General features: G+C 52.0%; 1 protein-coding gene across 1 annotated transcript in view; it reads left to right on the top strand.

Moving 5' to 3' along the window:
• The window catches only part of ERGIC1 (endoplasmic reticulum-golgi intermediate compartment 1), a 104,131-nt gene that overhangs the window by 88,838 nt on the left and 3,200 nt on the right, over positions 1 to 12,093 (top strand). Inside the window, 1 exon segment of the mRNA XM_045999762.1 lies at positions 2,086 to 2,208. Within this exon segment, the coding sequence (XP_045855718.1) occupies positions 2,086 to 2,208 (123 nt within the window).

Below are 12,093 nucleotides of genomic sequence, written 5' to 3'. Positions count from 1 at the left end.
CAGCCTCTAGCTTCCTGGGACATGACCCTGCCAGTGGACAGGCATGCTTGCAACACATTAGTTGAGGCACCCCCAGTGGATCCCTTGATCACCAGGACTGTCCTTTTCCTCCTCTTCTAGGGCTGCCCAAACCCCTTATAGCCAGTATATTGTTTAGCACAATTGAGAATAGTAATGGAGTAATAACTACCATTTATTGAGCAGTTACTATGGGCTGGGTACTCCGCTAAGCTCTCTAACTCTACCGTCTTTTTCAGTCATGACAGCTCTGACTGGGACTGTCCTTGTCCCCATTTTACAGATTTGGGGACAATGACACTGTCTTGGCCCTGAGAGGTAGTCATAGAGCTACAAAGTGGCCTAGTGGGGTTTAGAACTGGGTTCTCCTCTGCCTCCGGAGCCTGGCCTCTTGCTCCCATCACCCATTCAGCCTGAACAGGGTCAATCGAGTACGTTGGGCTGAGAACTGCTCTCTCTCAGGTGGCTTGAAGTCCCTCTGCCTGGCTCGGCCTCTGCTGACTGATGCTCTGGTGTAACTTTCCAAAGGGAGTTCTGTTTCTTTTACTCACTGTCTCCTGAAGGGCATCTCATTGTAACTGTCGGGTGCTGACAGCGTCTAAGGGCTGAGATACGGATGTGGTCTGAGCAGAAAGAGTGGGGGCTGGAGCAGACTGCTGCTGCAGACCCGGCTCAGTCACTTGCTAGCTGTGTGGCCCGGGACAAGTCTCATAACCACTCTGTGCCTCTGTTTACTCATTTGTAAAAGGGATGGTACCCGCCTCGTAAGATCGCTATCCAGTGGGGTAATGTTTTAAAAACTGCTTTGTCCACAAAGGAAGCTTTGGGTAAATGGGACTTACTACTGCTATTTCTCATTATTTTCTTCTATCCCTCTGCTCTGGGCTTTGACCCAGACAGTCACCCTGCCTCATCAGCTCCCCCGGGAGAAAGCTGATCCTATTTTGCCCAAGGCTCCTTCCCCTGAGGCTTTGGCAAAGACCCAGCAGCCAGAACAGCTTGCTCAGCTCTCTCTGTGGCCTTGGCCCCAGCCTGCCCTGGGGAAGAGTGGTCCAGGCCTGTCAGAGCCAGTGGAGGTCCATCAGGGCGGGAAGGTCTCGAGCTCGGGCCCTAGCATTTGGGATGGGGGGGCGCCCCTGTGGTTTAGTCTGATCTACAGTTATTGTGGGTGAATGAGAATAGCCCAGAGGTTTCCAACAAATGCCCAGACCAGAGAGGACACACGTTAATTCAGCTCGTTAGCATCCTTTCATCTCACCCAGCCAAGGACCATCTCTGGAAGCCTGGTGGTAGGGTCCTTCTGTCTTTCCAATTCTGGGTGTTCCTTCTTTGAAGAGGCCCACTCCCCACATGGCTTTATACTCATCTCTCTTACACACACACACCCCGCCCATACACACCCTTCAGGATGATGTCCTGTGTGGCATAGAATGCCCCCTCCTCATAAGCCTTCTAGCTGGCCTGGGGAGAGTTGGTCATTCGTCGCTGGCCCCCCCAGCACCCCAGGCTTCTAGGGCACAGACAATGTGGCAGTATTGTGGACGGTCTTCTATACCTGCTTCCTTCTCTGGACTGTGACCCCCCCGACCCCCTGCCCCGCAACTCTGGGGATGGGGCAGAGCTTCTTCCCCTTGGGGTCCCCAGCAGCCCACACCCACAAGAGGTGCTCAGCCAACAGTCAGTGAGTAAGTGAATGGATTTTGCATGGCCAGGAGTTAGAAGGGGAAATAGGCCTTTACTCCCGAGGAGCCCAGATCACACCTGTCTTTTCACCTCTCTGCTCTCCGATTCTGGTGCTGCCTCCAGGTCACATGGTCGGTGTTCACCCACCCAAAGGACTGGAAATGTCCCTGGCAAGGCTGCCTGTCCGGATGCCGATAGCAGAGCCTCCAGGAGAAGGGGTGAAAGGAACGGGCAGGGGTTGAGGGGGTGTCCAGCTCCAGGCAAGAGAGAGAAGGCCCCCTCCTAGGGGTCTCCAAAGGACCCTCTGCAGTCCACCCCCCACCCCAGGAACCATGGTTTGTATGTCTGGTTCTCACGTCCCCCTTCTCCCCTCCTCCACTCCAGGAGTACGTAGCCTACAGCCACACAGGACGGATCATCCCTGCCATCTGGTTCCGCTATGACCTTAGCCCCATCACGGTCAAGTACACAGAGAGAAGGCAACCTCTGTACAGGTTCATCACCACGGTGAGTCGGTGGGGCCCCTGCCCTGCGCCCCTTCTTCTCTCACCCCTGCTGGTTCTCAGAGGAAGGGGAGGCAGCCCACAGAGCTAGGCGCTCATGCTGTAACAGAAGGTTATGATCCCTAGGATGTGGAGAAATGTTATCAGAATCATGTCAATATCGATGGTGTGTCATCAAGAAAATATTTTCCAAAGGAGAATGTCACTAGATGAATTTAGTGTGTTAAGCAGATGTTTATATAGCTCGTTTCTTTCCAGTGTTTTATTCTTATGGGTTTAGCAGGGTTTATCCTTTTCTGTGGAAATTTTACAGCGAAGATTTAACTCATTTTTTTCCCCATGTCTATTTTCCGACTATAGCTGGCTGGTACTGTCAGATTTCTCCTTTCTTTCCTGCCTGCTTGTTCTCTTTTCTTTTTTTCTTTGATTTTTTTTTCTTTTTCCTTTTTTTTCTTTTTTCTTTTTTTGGCATTGTCTCCATCAAGTCTGATTTTCTAAGGGGCAGCTTCAAACTGATGTCATTTTTCTTTGATGCTGAGTGTTTCTATCAAGGATGCTATTTCCTGGCCTTCCATTAAAGGTGTCCTTGGAAGCAGAACAGCAGGCTAATGGCACCCTGCTTCAGCCAAGAGGCTCAGAGTGTTTTGTAAGCCAGAGTCAGCTGAGGTGGAAGAGATAGGGAGATTATCTCTACCTCACAGATTTGGAAACTGAGGCTTAAAGGCCCTTAGGCTTTTGTACCTCTTCATAGTTTTAATAATGATTCAAGATCAGGGGTCTACTCCTGGATCTTTCATTCCTGGCTCTCACTAGATTTGTATTAGTCACAACTCTGTTACAGAAAAGACAGAACCCCACATCCGGTTGGCTTGATGTAAGTAAGCTTCAGGCGTGGTTAGATCCAGGCACAAATGTTGTCCAGAATAGACCTTTTTTTTTTTTAGTCTTGTTTTCCTCTAAACTGGCTTCATTTTCAAATAGAATTTACTAATAGGAAGTGTCTCTTCCTCAGTAATTTGACCTGAGTCCTGGATGAGATAGTACTGTCACTGGCCTCACGCAGCTCCCCTTCCAACCTTGTGGCCCAGAGAATGAAAGGAGTACCCCCAGTTGGCCAGCCCCAGCTGGATCACGAGCACAAAGATTGTGAGGGGGTGGGGTTCCCCAAGGGAAAAATCAGGGGTCAGTTTCTAGGAAACAGAGGGGTGGATATTAAGAGGCAAAAAGTTCAGATGTCTGCAAGGTTTCCATCTTATGATCCACTATGTACCAGTAACTGGCCCTCAACTCCCTGTCTCCTAGGCCTCATGGGACTCAAAGGACATCATCAAAGGGAAGCTCTTTGCCAATAGAAAGCCATGTGGGTGCAAAGGGTGTCAGAACCCTAGTACTGATTTGAGCCTCACAACAGACTTAGGCTGCTCTCTGACTCCAAATTGGAAACTTCAGTCAACAAAGGGCACCTCCCATAAAGCTAAGACACTCGACACACACTGGGAAAATGTACTTGTCCCACATACAAGAAAGGAATAATCTTTAGAATTTATATGGAGACAATTCCAGCAAACCCGTAAGGAAAAGTTAAGCAACCACAAGGAAAGATGGGTGAGGACTTGACCATTCACAGAAGAGACCACCCTGGCCAAGAAAAGATGCCTGAGTTCACTAGATATTAGAGGAATTTGATTCAAAATGCAAGACCCGGGGCGCCTGGGTGGCTCAGTTAGTTAAGTGACTGCCTTCAGCTCGAGTCATAATCCCGGAGTCCTGGGATCAAGTCCCGCGTCAGACTCCCAGCTCCGTGGAGAGTCTGCTTCTCTCTCTGACCTTCTCCCTTCTCATGCTCTCTTTCACTCTCTCTCTCTCTCAAATAAATAAATAAAATCTTCAAAATGCAAGACCCAATTTGGTCCTACCAGACTGGCAGAAATGACAGGGCCACCACAGTGGAGATCGGGAGGACACAGCAAGGGGACTGCACCCACTATCTGGGACGCAGGTAGACTGGGTCAGCCTCTGGGGCAGGAGATGTACAAACCCTTTGACCCAAAAGCCGGGGAACTTTGTGAGCAAGTAATTTTACCCAAGGCCCTACAGAGTACCACTTGAAATGTTTTGGGGCTTTCTGCTTGTTTGTTTATCCCACGCTCCTACTGCACACCCAGAGGAAGATGCTAAGACACAAGTAGGTGTGTTTGTGCAGGTGTGGTCTGCTTCTCAGAGGCGCTGTGGTCTGTGGCGTTGGCACTGGCAGAGAAACCCCTTTGCCTGTGTCTCTCCACAGGGCTGAGAAGGATCTTCATGTCCCTTTCTTATTTGCACCTATTTGCCACAGAGCTGAGGCTCTGAGTGTGAAACCCCCCGGCAAGTGGCTGAGAAATGAAGCAACTTCATTTATTCGCTGAACTTCTGCGAGAATTTACCACAGGCCAGGCCCTGTGCTGGACACCAGAGAGAGCCGAATTTGACTTTCTCTCCGGCATTAAACCGCTCCTGGCTGGTGGGGAAGAGGTTGGAGCACACAGAGAACTGAAGTCCCATCCAGCAGGGGCTCCCTTGGGGCTGTGCACTGTGGTAGCGATGACTCCCTTTGGTTTGGCAGATTTGGAGAAGGAAACCCAGAGATGGGTCTTGAAGGATATAGAGACGTTTTCTCGACTGATGAGTGAAGCAGAGAGGGTCTTAGCACAGGGAATAGTATACGTAGAGGTGCCTAATAACATATTTTGTGAAGGCCACGGGGTCTCTTTTGATGGGGGCCTTCTGAGAGCCAGAGGTCCTGAGAAGTCACAGGGGAAGAGCCTGTCCTTCGTAACCCAGAGACCAGATGCCTCCATGACTCCATTTCCTTCTCCTCTTGCCACTGGCCATCGGCCTTGCCTCCGTCTCCGCCCCATCCACCTCCATTCAAGCAGGGACCATGCTGAGGGGACCTCCCGATGTCATGAGCCTGGTGGTTTTTCTGGAGGCCCCGCACCACCATCACGGTTGCCGTGGCAACCGTGGGGGTCAGCCCCAAGTGAGCCAGCCGGCTGTCCCTGGCAGATGGCGTCATTGTGGAGCTTCAAAGACTCTTGTCACGAGGCGGCAGATGTGGGGGTGACGCTCACGTGCAGACACACACGCATAAAGAGCCCCGGGAGCCCTGGCAGGGCGGGGCAGGGCCGGGGTGGAAGTGGAGGCACCTGCTGTGACTTCTCTTTCTCTCTTTTTAAAAATCAAACACTTGTGTGCAAAGCCCCCAAGCCCCAAATGGGGGCCTCTGCAAATAGCTCTTCATGGGGGCTGCTTAAGAGAGGGCTTAGGCCAGAGGCCAGGATGTCGTCATGTGGCGGCTGCAGGGCGGCGGGGGCAGCTGTGGGTGGGCTGGAATGAGGTGGGGTGCCTTTCAACGGGGAGTGGGGGAGTGCGTGTGGAAGGGAGAGGTGGGTGGGACCTCCCTGACGCATCTGTGCCTATCAAGTCCCTGGCTCATTCAAGGTTGCCCCCAGGGTCTCCTGATCTGCAAAGGACCAGGACATTCCAGGTCTGAACAGAGGAGGTTCCCTCCTCCTGGACGTCTCCTACCAGGCTGTACAGGGCTTCTCTCTCTGGGCACCTGGGGCATGTTGCTCAGACTTCCGTTCTGTGCTATTCCAGAAAATTCCATCACTAAAGGAATAAACAGATGGTGTTTAACAACATGCAAGTGATCCCCTTCAAAGTGCCCCTCCCACCCACACACACACACATTTGTCCCCTGCCCCTGCCACTTGCCCAAGCCCCCTTTTTGGGATTGCCTTCAAGTGGCTTATGGTGACAGATTGGATGACTTCAGAAGGGTCACATCACTCTCCTCGTGTGTTTTATTCTATGAGGGAGGAGCAGCCAGAAGTCAAAAAGTACCACACTGGCCAGTACCACATGGCCAGTTTGGCCATGACAGTTTTTGCCACCCCCCCCTGCCCCCCGCAAAAGTACCAGCTGGGAATGGCATGCTCCCATTGGGCAGCAGGGATAGCTGAATTAGACATATTCCCTGCCCACCAGGTGTTCCTTGACAGTGAAATAATGCCCCGAACTTTAGATTGCAGTTTATACCTGCCAGGCCTGATTTTGAAGAGCTCCAGGTCTGATGCCCCTGTGTGTCCTCAGCATCCAGCATGGGGCCTAGCCTGGATGTAGGTACTCAGAAATATACAAGAGACAGCTACTTGAAGAAGTGATCGTATAGCTACACTTACTAAGCAACTACTATGTACTGAGTAATCTTAAAATTATCTCCTTTAACTTTCCCAGGAATCCTCCAAAGTAGATGGTATCAGTCCTGTTTTATGTATGAATTAACTGAGGCCCAGAGAGGTAAAGAAACTCATCCAAGGTCACACCGCCGGTAAATGGGGGGGCTGGGACTTAACCCCAGAGCCTGCTTCTGTCACATCCCCCAACCCACCACCACCACATAGCTTGGGAGCCTCCATCCTCCAAAACAAAGGCCGTTGAAGATGTCCAAGCAACACAGTCCCTAGAAACCATGGAGTCCTTGGTAGGACACCAGGATAATTTGATATAGTGACCCCCTGCTGGGAATCAGGAGGACATGTTCCAGCAGGAAACAAGGCAACATTGTGAGCATAAATTGTGAGCATTTTATCAAATCACCATCACATACACACCATAAGAAAACAAAACACCTCAACAGCAAACTAGCCCACAGCATCTGTCCATCTAAGACCAGGTTGGCAGGTCATTTGCAAATTTTCCTGCCCAGATCTGATTACCTTTCACTCATCTATTTGGGTACCTGCAAGGATTGGCCATAGACAAAAGGCATCAGGTACTTGGGTGGGAAGAAGGGTATGGGGGAGACAGTAAAAACAATTGAGAAGAGACAAACTTAAAACTGGGGGAGGTTTTGCCCAGTAAGGCTGTATGAGTAGGGAAGAGACCAGCTTTGTAGCCGGACCCTAATCTGATCTACTCACACTTCCCTTGGTGGGTCTCTCTTACCTGAACCATGAGCTCCAGGAAGATAGGGGAGGGCCTTGGTCATCTCTGGTCTCCAGACCGGGGGCAGAGCAGGTAGGTGATAAGTGGGCATCAGATACTGAGCAGACGGATAGAGGGGTGTGCACCTTGGCCCACCCCCATTCCAAAACGGTTTCTGTTACGTGAATGGTAACACGGAGCCCACATTAGCAGCTCAGTTGCTCAGGGTTGGAATGTGTAGAAAACTTCGGTTCCAGTCTTTCCAGGCATTTGAACAGAGCTAGATCTTCTAGAAGGTCGTGTGCCAGGGAGAGATCGCTCCTGCTGGGTCAGCACACAAATCTCCCTGTTGTAATCGAAGCTCCTGGTGCTTGCTTTTCAAAGACAGATTCTGAGACATGTAAGGAGTATGGGAATGGAGCAAGGTCCTTTTTACCAACTATATGTACTTTTACAGCCACACGGCTTCTTACTTCATAAACTTTGTTCATGGGGTCCTCTTACTTCAGGACGTTTGCTATGTAAAACCTAACAGAGTTGAGAAAATAAATACAAAGAAGCCATCTGTGCACAGAGATAGGAACTAAAGGGAGTCTTCAGGCTGGGGGAGAAGCTGGTGGGGGGGGCTTACAGGAAAAAAGCAGGCCTTTTGCAGCCTTCCAGACCTGGATTCTCCTCACCCTCCCCTATTTGGTAGCTGTGTGACCTTGAACAAGCCTGTCCCTCTCTGAGCCTCTGCTTCCCCATCTGAGAAATGGGGGTCGCCCCATTAGTAATTAGTACTTAGTACTTGCACAGATGGAATGAGAAGGCAGAAGAAAGTGCCAGTTCAGGCCTGACACATAGAAGGGGCTCAACTGGGGTGGGTTTGGGGGAGGGGAGTGGGTGTCTTGAAACTGCAGCCCTTGAAAGAGTGGTGGGGAGAGGACTCAGTTCTCCCACCAGGCTCCTGTCCCAGACGGTGGGAGTGGGGGGGGACTGGCAGGCTTGACGCTGCTGGATGGAGACCACCACGCCCTCTCCTCCCCCACCTTTTCAGGGCCCAGTCATCATCAGCTTCCCTTCCACAACAGCCCCCACCCCTGTGAAGCCACAGCCTCGGTGTTCTCATCCACGGCTCCAGTCTGTCTGCCGCCACCGGCATCTGATGGGACTCCGGATTCATTATTTATTTCCTCGGTCTGTGCCTTTTCCATAAGCTTTTCAAGCATTGCTGCGTGGATTAAGGACGGTGAATGAACAGTTCCCAGGCACTTGTGGTACAGCAGGCAGCCATACAAGAGGTCATCTTGGCCCTCATGGAGGGGGCCCCATTTTACAGATGAGAGAAACTGAGGCTCAGAGGGGTGACCTGGCTTTCCTGGTCATGGTGGCAGGGCTGAGATCTGACCACAGGAATGTTTACTCTGGAGCCCACAGTCTCCACCCCCACCCCCATGTTGGGGGGGGGGGTTGTGTGTCATGCTTCTCCACTGCCCGCTGTGGAAAAGTAAATGGGGGGAGGGGCGATGGACTGGGAAAGCATTCATGTTGGTGGAACAACAGAGGGATTCAGCTCTCCAACCAGTGCGGGTGGAACACGTCCTTTCCGTATTATAAGGAATTAAGAACCATAATTAAAATGCAAGGGAAACACACACACACACACACACACATATACACATGCACGCATGCACCTTCTTTGCCAGGTAGACAAGCTGGCTTCATTCTAGCCAGAGTAGGAGGTTGGGAAGCTGGTAGAACCACAGGAAGTCTCTGCCAAAGAACAAAGGGGCATTATTGATGACTTCTGATGAAAGCAAAGTAACGCGCTCCTCCCAGACTCACCGGGGCCTGGATATCGAATTGTCCTTGCTTCCATTTCCGGAGCCAGGGCTGCTGGCTAGAGTAGGGTTACGCATGCTGCCTGTGGCAGCCCTTTCTGACTCAGTGGCCCTGCTCCTTCACTGCCCTCGCCTGAGGTCGTCCCCCTGCTTCAGGGCCTGGTTGGCGTACAAGACCATGGCAGGGGTGAGGGAGCGAGGGAACAGGCATTCACGGCTGTGTGTGTGACTCACTAGTTCAATCTGACAGCAGTCCTGAGGGCTGAGAATTAGCCTTCCCATTTTTAAAAGTAAGGGAACGGAGGTTTGGGGAAGTAAGGCTGACATAAGGGCCCACGAAAGGAGGGGTCCCAGTCAGAAGTACCTTTGTATCAGGAACTTCTGATATCTTCTTGGCGTTTGGGGTTGAGGTAGAGTCTTGAGGAGATTGGAGAGCTCCCTGACTGGTGAAAGAATGGAAACAACCTCCGGCCCAGGTACTCCGCCCCCGAGAGATATGCTTCATCACAAACACTTCTTGGCACCTAGCTGAGGAAATATCCTGTTGAAGTCTCAGCTACCCCATCTGTAGAATGGGCCTTTGCAGTGCCTGAGACCTGGGCCACTGCAAAGAATCTGCGTGTGGTGCCTGGGATACCTTTGCTGTCCTGTCTTTCTACAAATTGGCTTGTTCTCAGCTCAAAGAGCCAAGTAGAAAAAGGAAAATTGAGACCCAGAGGCTGGCTCTGGGAACTAGGCGGTATTTGACCCATTCTTTTTCTTAGAATGGGTCTCAGATCTTCAGAACATCTCAGATCTTAGTTACAAGGTCAGAGCCTTCTGGTCAACTGCAAGATTAGACTAGGTATTCTTTACTGAGCACCTACTAAATGCTGGAAGCTCAAAAGGTATTTCCTGCAGTAGGACAGATGGCAGGGCTAGGGGTGTTTTCCCCGTGTCGTAGATGGGAAAAGCTGAGGCCCGGAAAGGCTCTCCCAAGCTAGAGTAGGTGAGGGACAGCCATGACTCGGCTTCCCAAGGCTGAGAACTTTCTGCCACCATGGCAGACCCTCCAGCACTCACCTCATCCTCCCCCTGCTCAGGGCCCCCTGCTCCAGTGAGGAGGTGTACAATTGGCTTTGTCTTCACTTTTATTCATTTCTATTCATGTTGGCATATCCCTGCGGGTCAGCAAGGCACCTGGCCGCCATCATGCCTCTCAGCAGCCCTTTCCTTAGATGTTGTTGCGATCTGCTCTACAGATGTGGTGAAGCCTGTTATCTTGCCCTCACCACTGTATGGCCTACGTCCGAAGACAGACACCCCAGCTGGTGCAGCCTCGTGGCTTCAGGTATTTCTCTGTGTGCCAGATGTAGGAACTGTGGCCTTCTCAGGACCCAAGGCGGCCATGACGGGCAGCGCCTTGGACAGTCCATATGTGGTCACCTCCTGGGGTTGGGGTTTGTGTGGCCCTCACCCGCCATGTCAGAATCCAGGGATTCCATGTCAGCACTATAGCCTGAGAGCACCCCGGGACCTCTCTCCTCATGACCGCTGCCTCACCTCACACCCGTCACTGCCTGCAAATAGGAGTGTGTCAGGAAGGCCTGAGCCGGCTAACGGCAGAATAAGGAAAGCAGGGGGCCATAGCGGCATCGAGCAGGCGGCTAGGTTTCTTTCAACCTTTGAGGTGCCTTGCTCCACTCCGGAATGTACCAGAAATCCCCCTCCTCATCTGACCGGGGAGCAGCAGATGTCAGACAATGGGGGATGTGCTGCTGAGCCGGGAGCGCTGGGAGATGCATATGAAGCTCCTGTGGGGCTGTGTCAGGCTCAGGCTGACAGCAGCTCGCTAGGATGGGGTCAGCTGGTTGGTGGCTTGTGTGCACCAGGGCCCCAGCCTCCCCGCAGTGGTGCGTTTCTTGGGTACCTCAATGCGTGTGTTGTCTCCTCCGGCCCCTGGCCGGCCCAGGGGAAGGAGGCTTCAGACCGGGCGCCAGGTGTTTGTGAATCATTGGCACCCTCGGGTTCCCAAGTGTGTGTGTGTGGTTATAGGGGGTGGGGTGTGCATGTCTATGTGTGTGGGTTTTTTTGTTGTTGTTTTTATTATTTGCTTCATTGCACTTAAGTCACCATTTCCTCTTCTCTGACCCAAGCTCTAAAAGCATTCTGCGGTGTAAAATCTCCTGTCACCTGACCCACTCTACGGAAATAAACCAGCTGCCCTGCCGTCATCTTCCTTGAAAAGTGCCCCTGCGTCATGTTCTGAGGCTGGCAGGGAGAGGCCGTGCCTGCTGAAAACACTTCATAATAATCCCCCCAGCGCCCCCCATCCTCTCCGCTCCCTGGGGGGCTGCTCCGGTTTCTTGGGCTGTCATTACTGGAATGCCAGCTGCTCCACGGCAGCCCGTCCATGCAGACCCACTCCGTCTGTCATGGGCCTCACAGGCCTCTGCTTAGCTCATCTCGTGGAAATATCATTTTAAAAATAAGCACGGGATCGATTGGCACTTCCCTCTCCCTCCACGGTGTCTCCTGGCCTCCTCTGCTTGGCACGGGAGGGTCCGTGAAGGCATGGCCATCTCTCAGAGTCGTCCAGGGGTCGAGTGTCCATCATGACTGGCCAGCCACCCCATGGCGCCCCCAGGGCGGTCTTGGGAGCCCTCTGGGACTGCTCCACTGGGCTTCCTCTGAGGCCTGTGGTCCTCGAAGTGCTCCTTAAATGGGGTGGGGGGGGAAGAGTGAGAGCCCCGGAGGCAGACAGACGTCACTCTGCCATGCACTTGCTGTATGACCTTGGAAAAGTGGTTTGCGTGTCTGGGCCCCACGGATGCATGACTGAGGCACGGCACACAGGGCGTGGGTCATAGTGGTTCTTGTGGATTGTATCACATATGCGCTCGAGCGGGAGAATAAATTTAAAGTAGCCTTGTAAACCTTCTGTCAGCTTCTTTGATCTGCCATCGTCTCTACTTCGATTCTTTTATGGAACCAGAAAGCAGCTGATAGATAGGCCAGAATATTTTGAGTGAAATGTAGCCTTACTTTGATGTATCACAAGTGGAGTCCTGACAGCTTCAAAGCAAAGTTAGTCATTTGGTTTGGTGGAAGAGCTTCGT

The sequence above is a fragment of the Meles meles genome, chromosome 3 (assembly GCF_922984935.1).
Source record: "Meles meles chromosome 3, mMelMel3.1 paternal haplotype, whole genome shotgun sequence".
NCBI classification, from domain to species: Eukaryota; Metazoa; Chordata; class Mammalia; order Carnivora; family Mustelidae; genus Meles; species Meles meles.
Note: the sequence above shows the minus strand (reverse complement) of the source record. Positions and strands in the feature narration are given on the sequence as shown.